Source organism: Triticum aestivum, chromosome 7A, assembly GCF_018294505.1.
Source record: "Triticum aestivum cultivar Chinese Spring chromosome 7A, IWGSC CS RefSeq v2.1, whole genome shotgun sequence".
Classification (NCBI taxonomy): Eukaryota; Viridiplantae; Streptophyta; class Magnoliopsida; order Poales; family Poaceae; genus Triticum; species Triticum aestivum.
This window is the reverse complement of record NC_057812.1, coordinates 33620566-33629595: the sequence shown is the minus strand read 5'-3', so window position 1 is coordinate 33629595 and position 9030 is coordinate 33620566. Positions and strand designations below refer to the sequence as shown.

The 9030-nt window shown below is 44.8% G+C and overlaps 1 protein-coding gene across 1 annotated transcript; it reads right to left on the bottom strand.

The window, feature by feature from the left end:
• Window positions 1-4868: 4868 nt before the first annotated feature.
• LOC123154494 (F-box protein PP2-B11) lies at window positions 4869-6397 on the bottom strand. The gene is made up of 3 exons (XM_044573214.1): window positions 6120-6397; window positions 5901-6019; window positions 4869-5436 (listed from the first exon to the last, which is right to left on the bottom strand). The coding sequence occupies exons 1-3, from the start codon at window positions 6384-6386 to the stop codon at window positions 5034-5036; spliced, it is 789 nt and encodes a 262-aa protein (XP_044429149.1). The 5' UTR covers window positions 6387-6397; the 3' UTR covers window positions 4869-5033.
• Between the last annotated feature and the right edge of the window lie 2633 nt (window positions 6398-9030).

The window sequence follows — 9030 nt, the reverse complement described above, 5'->3', positions numbered from 1 at the left end:
GAATGCACGTTGAAGGTTCTCCAGTCGGGTGCGCTCAGCCAAAGTGGCCAAACGCGCCGCCTCTAAGGCCCGAGCCTCAGAGGACTCGCTGACAACGGGCGTGTGGAGGGCCTCCACATTGCGGCGGTGAAGTTCCTCCCTCCGCTGAGAAGAGAGAGTTTCGGGGTGGTATTCTTCATGAACGTGTGACGGATCGCCGCGGCCGTCATTGCCGCCACTGCGACGCATGCCAGACGGACTACGAGGTGTGTCGACCATCAGGACTTCTGCTGCGGGGTCGATGCTGTCGTACTGGGACAGGGTCTCGACGGAGCCAGTCGATAGGTCGAACAGGCCATAGATAGATTCGTCGGGCTTGATTGCTGCAACTTGAGGGGTGGCCGACTGACGTGCCACTGTGTGCTTCACCCATCGCTGAAGCCGTGACCGACCAGATTGTAGCGGGGAGCGAAGATGCTGCGGGGGCCGACCGGTACTGAGTCGACGGCTGCCATAGAAGGACGCCGCGAACGCACGTGCGAAATTGTGTCGCCCCACGGATGGGGAGCGCCTCGACGTCGAGAGGAGCTTCCTGAAGCCAAGCGGAGTCGTCGGGGATGAAGACGAGTGCGCCGAGATGGATCTCGCGGCCCTTAGCCAAACCTCCGCCGGAAACCATGATGAAAAGACTCGGAGAAATCGCAACCTCACCGGAAAGTCTCTGAGACACCTGCCCCATGGTAGGCGCCAACTGTCGTGGTTCTAAGTCTAACAGTAAAGTAGGGGGGTAGGAATGTAGAGGCAAGATCCTAGCTACGGTGAGATTGTGCACACAAGATGTACGAGTTCCGGCACTTCACAGTGGAAGTAACAACCCTATGTCTCGGTGCCCGGAGGCTCGGTCGATTGTGCGTGAAGTTACAGGGGGTGCGAACCCTTGTGCTAGAGGAGGGATTGGCTTATATAGAGTGCGCCAGGACCCCAGCCATCCCATGTTACACAGGGTTCAATGTACATAAAGGTGAGGCGTTACTAGTAACGCCAGTAATTAAGTCATATAACTGATCATAAATGCTGCAGAGTGAATGCCTGGCCATTGCTTATTCGGGGTGACTTTGCACCTTCTACACTCCGGGTGGTTCTTGTACGGTCAAGTGATGATATACCAGCCGAATAGAATTGGGATATCCGAGAGCAGACATTGGTCGAGTGTTCATGTATTGAGGTGATTCCAGTCGGTAGAAACTGTTGTCATTTGATTAGCTTTGACTATAGGGCAATGTCCTTGGGAGGGGTGCCTAGATCAGGTCTATTGCCCTATCCTAAGTACACGACACCGTCAGATGGCTCACCCCACAAGGTGGTGCCGGTGACAAGACAGTGCGGACGATCGACGGTGGTTACGACGGAGACGGGAAGGTACTAAGTAAACCACACCTACATATGCAAACTAAGAGTTATTTTGAGCTCAAATTGCATATAAATCAAATAAACTACCACATATAATTCCTCCCAAATTACTAAAATACACAAATTAATAACTATATAAAGCATTGCAAAAGCTAATCTAGCAATGAGAGATGAAAGGACAAAGTTGCTTACCTTTGTGATCACTAGAATGGATGGGGACCTTCAAATCTTGACAAAGTTTGAGAAAAATGTGAGATGAGCTCGAGGTAGAGGGGAAGAACAAAGAGGAGAGGGGAAAGGGGAAAACACAGAGAAAGGGAGATCGCGGGTGGACGAAGGGTTGATATAGGAAGACCTTTAGCACCGGTTTGTGCCATGAACCGGTACTAAAGGTGATGGAGGGGCCCCAGACTGACAACATCCTTCCACCACTCTCTACCACTCTCTTTAGTACCGGTTCGTGGCACGAACCGGTGCTAAAGATTCACCACAAACCGGTACTAATGGAAGCGGCCCAGCTAGCCGTTGGAACCGGCACTAATGGTCATATTAGTGCCGGCTCAGTTACAAACCAGGACTAATGAGCTGAACACTTGACCTTTTTTCTACTAGTGTTAAGCTTCAGTTACACAACCCAAAAAAAGTGCTAGGCTTTGAAAATTTGCCTTTCAAATTTTGAATACACACTCTTCAAATCCTGCACCCGCCTCTGCCCATTAAAAGCCATCAATAAGCCTTTTCCTAGTAGTGGAGAGATGAAACAACCACCTGGCTCTTCCCTAGTATCTCTTTAGTGATCTAAACGCTCTAATATTTCTTTACGGAAGGAGTACAAGACTACACAACATTCTTATTGGTGTCATCACCCCGCTGCCCCGTCTCCCGAAGCGGGCTGACCCCTGGTTGAAGCGACGGATGGTAAATCTCCAAATCATTGTCAATGGGGACGACACCGTTTTTCTCTATTGCATTATTCACAAGCTCAGCAATCATGTTTCCGTAGCGTACATCCTACGTGTGAGTGATATGACGTGGGTGTTCATTGAAACAGGTCCAAAATACTTTGCGAGCAACAACTCCCATTTCAGCATTGCATATCACAACGACAAGATGCTACTATCCGTGGATGTGCACCACAGGTATGTCACGCTGGATGATAACGGCGGTGGCGACCACAAAACACCAAGTACATGTGTCATTGCTAAGTCTTGCAGTCTTGCGGTCAGTGTTGTAGGTACCTGGTTGAACAAGACCGGTACTGTTATAGGAGTAACACAGGCAATGACCATGCACATGATTGAAATCACTAGTAGAAAAAGGGTCTTTTGTCCCGATTCTGAAACCGGGACTAAAGGGTCCACGTGGCTGCTGCCTGGAGGTCCATCTTTAGTCCCAGTTGATACTAAAGGATCTGCCTGGAGGTCCACCTTTAGTCCCGGTTGGTACTGAAGGATTTTTTTAAAAAAAAATCTGATTTTCAAATTTCTGAATTATTTTAACCACTAATCTCTAATCACCCCTCATCATTCCAAATCATCTAACTTCCCGGACGATCACCCATCCTCCCACTCCCCCAGCCTGAGCATGCTTAACTTCCGGGTTCTATTCTCCCTCGTTTCCAAGTCTGCCCTTGTTATTTTCCTGACAATAGTAAGATGTCAATCCTATTAACCCTCAGGAGTTTAACTTGAACATGAAGTCACACATTTTACTGTTTTGAGTTTGAAACTATTGTTCTAAAAAACAATAATTATTTAGTAACACTAAAATTCTTGAATAAGTAGTTTGACCATTGTTTGACCACAGTTTGACCAAAATTCAAAAAAACTGAAATAATTATTTAGTAACAATAATATTCTTGAATAATTATTTAGTAACACTAATACTTCTTGAATAAGTAGTTTGACCATACTTTGACTAGATTTAACGAAAACTTTAAAAAACAGAAATTTGAGCATAACTTTTTTTCCATTTGGAATTTGAGAATTCTACAAATTTGCAAACAGGCCATAGGCAGTCAAAATCGGATGCGGATTTTCGTGCTGAATATTTTGATATATTATACATTTTTTCTAACATCATGTGCAAAAGTTATAGTCATTTTACATTTTCCCTACACTTTTTGCAAAACATGTCCAAATTTAAGTTTTTAAATTTTCCTAACTAGTAGATGTAGTAACATAACTACATCTCGAAGGATTTTAACTTTCGAAGTTTTTATCATTTTCTTTTGCTTTTTACAAAACTGAAAAGGCGATACAAGCTAGGGTAGGATTTGAAAATTGCACCATTAGTACTGGTTCGTGGCACCAACCCGTACTAAAGGTTAGACATTTAGTACCGGTTCGTGCCACGAACCGGTACTAATGCCTCAACCCCATTAGTACCGGTTCGTGCCACGAGTCGGTACTAATGGGCAACGCACCCTTTAGTCCCGGTTCGTGGCACTAACCGGGACTAAAGGTCTCATTTGAACCGGGAGTAATGCCTGTACGGTGCCCTTGCCGCTCGAACCGAGACTAATGCTCACATTAGTTCCAGTTTGTAATGCAACTGGTACTAATGCTCTTTTCTGGCCGAATCAAAGCCCTGTTTTCTACTAGTGAATGATGACATGATGCAGTGGGCAGCGAGGGATGCCACACAACCAAGGTTTTGGTTACCGAATGGGGCATTTTTACCGAGGGGGACCGGTAAACGTGGTTACCACGGTTACCACAAAATTTTGAGCAAATTTTGAATGAAAATTATAATTCAATTTTGGATTCAAATCCTTTCAAAATAGATATAGATAGCACTTGAACTTATATTTATCATAAAAGAGGTACTAGCTTAGTGGTGCCTATGCGAGTGTTGTGAGGTGCTGCCATATTTTACTATACATTGAGCGTTTGAATTCAACAAATTCAAAAACTTCGATTTCTTTTTCTTGAAATGACCATTCACCAAGGTGGCCCGAAATATGTGGTAACCATGGTAAATCTTGAAATTTTGAGCGGTAACCAAAACCCTGCACACAACTCGACATGGATGGCAGTTGCGCCACTTCGTTTTCAGGTGCGTCTCGTTCAGGTACAACATTGTTGTCTGTGAGGCCATGTCATCACTCGAATCCAAGAAATCAGCAAAAGGCTGGAGGCTCCAAAGAAGAAGCAAACAGTTTGTCCTAAAGGTTAACATTATTTTCATATTTGAGAATAATTAAATGATTCAAAGATTGTGATTGTTTACTCGGTCATAGTATCCACATTTTGTTACTTTCATGTACATTTTCTACCCCCTGATGTTTCATTTGCATGCATGAAAGTTCAGTAACGAAGCACCTTATCTTTGATCTAAAGAAGCTTTGTAATGCGAGTACCATGTTGTGCTGGCTAAACCACATGGATCAGATCTCTTCATTCACCTCACGAAGGATCGATATATAATACAAGGAGGGTAATATTCCCCTCCTCATTAACTGTTTCTTCTTACAATATTGAATAAACAAAAAGGATTCATCTATCTGAATGAAATCTAAGATAGCACATTAGTTTAATAACATGATGAACAAATATGCCTCCTTAATTAGTTTCCCCTGTGCACTCGACAACTCTGCGGGATGCGTTCAGCTGATCCCAAAAGCTCATTCCCTTAATTAGACTCTAATTCTTACACCTGATCTCGATGCCCTGCAAGATGAGACCGCTCTTACAGTACAAAGATTCAGTCTCTGACAGGCCAAAGGACACGTCGCCATCTTCACCGGCCTCACAAACAAGCTCACCCAACTCCAGCTCCATCCAACCATCGACCCTTTGATGAGGGAGCGCTACATCCTCGGGATGGATCATGTGCGGGTCACGTTGGAGGCAGACCTTGGACGCAAGAATGCTTCCTCCAACGCTCACCGATGCATTGACCGGAAAGTTGAGCCCGTCGGGCTCCTCTGCTAGCTTGTACACGGTGTAAACGGCGTAAGTTGAGCCTTGGGACAGCATCTTGCTGTGTATCTTGCCGCGGATTTCCAACCAACAAACCCAGATGAGTTCAGCACTGTCGGAGAACCTGGATTCAAAAATTGGGTTAGGATCCGTAACAAAGATGAAAACGAAAACCAAACAGCTGCATAACTTTGAAGAAAACCATCTAGCATCGATCACGCGCGACCGAGTACTCAAAGAACAAACTAAGTTGCAAATTGACTTTGGTGATCAACATAACCAACTGCTAATTAATTTCGTGATGACTCCTGCTGGTGACTATTCTGTGTATTGGCTCACATTGTACACCATGGTACGTTCATGTATGTCGTCAGAACTCAGAATTCAGAACTCAGGACCTTCAACCCGACTGAAATTGGACGAGTAACACCACAGGTCCACAACGAAAGTACGTACGCAACAAAAGTTTCAAAATGATGGATTTCAACTGCAATCAGATGACAACGAATGCAGGTAGCATCATTGATTCTGCAACACAAGCTAGCAGGGGAACTGCAAGGGTAAAACAAAAGGGAGGTAGGAAGGAACCTGGAGTCCTCGAGAGGGATCCAGGTCCAGTGTTGCGGTGTGTCGCGCCACGCGATGGACAGCTCCCTCGCCGCCACCATGTAGCACTTGGCGGCGGTCTCCCTGTCCAGCCACATGCTCTGCACCATCGCGAGTTGAATTCATTAGCAATCGAACAAATATAGTCCATGGGTTTGCTATTGGGCTTGGCCCTGTATACGTAGTTACTAAGTTACGTACCATGAGTCCGCCTGGGAGGAGGACGGAGCTGCCGGAGAGGCGGAGGAACAGGTCCTTCTTCCCGCACGCCAGCAGCGCCTCTCCGTCAGCGAGCGGCGGTTGGTCGGCGAGCAGCGGTAGGAAGCAGGCCCAGACGGCGTCCGAGTCGGCGGCTGCGCGGAAGGCCGGGGAGACCGCCGCGGCGCGGCAGGCGTCGCGCGGCGACGTGAGGGAGAGCGCCGCCGACACGAGCTCCTCCGGCAGGCGCGCGATCTCGCAGGACTCCATGGGTTCCTCCTCCTCCTCCTCGGTTCGATCTACTACTAGTGGAAATGCTGCCAAAGGCTTAGCGACGAAGCATTTCATTAATTTGGGGCGAAGAAAGCTAAGCAAGTTTTTCAACAAATGTTGCTCATGGATGCAGGCTCAGATGACTGAAATAAAGTTGAAATTTAAGCCCTGCGAGGCCGGCCCGGCCCAAATCCATCGTGCTTCGGCCCTCAACGAACTGCACTAGCCCAACCTAACTTTAAAACAATATACATGAGTGTTATACTTTTGAAGTTATATGAAAAAATGAATGATTCCTTTAAAAGTGTCAACGCTTTTTTAAAATTACATGAATAAAAAAAGTAATGCATGAACACCACTTTTGCAATTAGATGACCATTTTCAAGGTACCGACACTTTAATAAATTACACAAACATTTTTCTAAAATAAGTTCAGATTTTTAAGAACTTGATTTGAAAAATTATTGGCAAGTATATATTATTTTTTAGAGTTTCCTTAGAAAATAAAATTGTTGTAATTATTAATGGGTTTAGGAGTTGTCAGCCCATTAGAAGGTCTTCATTCTTCAGGTAGAACAACTCCTCCTCGAGCTGCGGGCTCTTTGAAGCTAGAGTGTGAGAAGAAAAAAAATAGATAGAAAAAGGAAGCTCATCTGATTCTTATTGAATATCAAAAGCAAAGGAATTTGGTATTCAACCTAGTTTTGTGCAGATCCAATCTAAAGGAATATGTAGGTGAAGGAGCAGCATAGTTATGTGTCCTCCTCACTTCTTACCTCCTCCTTGATAGATATACGGTACGGGGTCCAAGTAACTTGCAGGGCCTTAGAACGAGAAGAAAACAAGAGACAACTCCATTGCAATCGGGCACATACATGATGTTAAATAATCAAAGTCATTTCATCAATCCCTTGTACAAACACATCAGGTTGCAAAGGGACGCCACAACCATAGCCTTACCAAATTACTCACACATGATGATCGGATCACAAGATGAACTCATTAAAGAAGACATAAACAGGAATGTTTTATTTATAATATGTTTTACAATAGTTGTTGGCTAAGATACACGATTACAGGTATGACTAACTTGCAGAGGGATTACTGCAGTGATGATGGTGGCAGCTAAGGAGATGAGTTGAGAAATAGCAAGGGCGAGGGTTCGAAGATGTCGCGAATGGTGATCTCTTTGTTGGGATTATAGTGTTGGCCCCTTTATAAAGGTTGATCAGTTGGACCTTCACTAGTAGAAAAAGGGTCAAACGTGAAGCACAATAGTGCCGGTTTGAATTTCAGCCGTCACTAATGTGTACAATAGCACCGGTTCGTGGCGGCGATCAATAGCACCGGTTCGTGGCGAACCTTTAGTACCGGTTCATGCCACGAACCAGTACTAAAGAGGCTGTGTCAGCCTGTGGTCGGGCTATGGCCCCACCATCACCATTTAGTGCCGGTTCGTACCACGAACCGGTACTAATGAGGTTATGGCAAGCTGTTTTTAGTCCCACCTCGCCAAGAGAAAGGGACTAGGAGCGGTTTATAAGCCCTGAGTGCAGAGACGATGAAGAAGAGGCTCAATGCTCACGTTGCTTAGCTTCAAGCCTTCAGGAATATAGTAGATTGCACGGAGCTACGCGCAGTGCAGTTTACACTATTCCGAAAGGCTTGAAGCAAATTAACGAGCATTGCACCTCTTTTTTATTTTTAATAACTTATTACAACTCCGGACTTCTTCTGTTATGGCAAAAACTAATTGCACGTCGGCATTTCTTTTTTTTAAACTTTGGTTATAACTCCAGACTTTGACCATCAAGTTTTGCAGAAAAGAAAAAATAGCAGAAAAGAAAAAAACTATATAAAAAAACTACTCATAAATAAATAGAAGAAAATAAATATAGCAGAAAAGAAAAAAACTACTCAGAAATAAATAGAAGAAAAAATAAAGCAGAAAAGAAAAAAAAATTTGCTATTTTTCAATCATTCACAAAATGACCGTGAAATTGAAAATCACTATAAAATGAACTCTGAAAATGTTAAATTTTGGCAAACTAGATGAATAAAACTACTCACAAATAAATATAAGAAAATAAATATAACAGAAAAGTAAAAACTATACAAAAAACTACGCAGAAATAAATAGAAGAAAATAAAGCAGAAAAGAAAAAAACTATAAAAAAATTGGGGCGCTGGCCTATGGGCCTGCTAGGTCACAGGCGTGCAATTACAGGCCTTAAAGGCCCAGCAGACTCACAGGACATCGCGCAGAGTTTAGGCCCACAAGCCTGCTATATAGAGGAGTTCGAAGAGGTAGCCGCGGCTGGGTTTATAAACCAGTGCGGTTGCCCTTCGCCCGGCGAGGTGGGACTAAACTTTGGGCTGGTAGCGCGAGGCCTTTAGTCCCGGTTGGTGGCTCGAACCGGTAGTAAAGACCACCCTTTAGTACCGGTTGGAGCCACCAACCGGTACTAAAGGCCTGCTCTTCCCGCCTCTTCGCCTGGCCAAAGTTGGCCTTTAGTACCGGTTGGTGGCTCCAACCGGTACTAAAGGCCTCTCCTATATATACAACACTTACGAAAATTCATTTAGATCTCCCCAGTTCTTTCGTCTCCAACCTCTCGCGCGCCGCTCAAACCCGTCCTCG

Coding starts and splice junctions, on each gene's coding strand:
- LOC123154494 (XM_044573214.1), bottom strand. CDS start 6,386: ATGGAGTCCTGCGAGATCGCGCGCCTGCCGGAGGAGCTCGTGTCGGCG. Junction 6,020..6,119: donor TCCTCCCAGGCGGACTCATG/GTACGTAACTTA, acceptor GCGATGGTGCAG/AGCATGTGGCTGGACAGGGA. Junction 5,437..5,900: donor ATCCCTCTCGAGGACTCCAG/GTTCCTTCCTAC, acceptor TTTTGAATCCAG/GTTCTCCGACAGTGCTGAAC.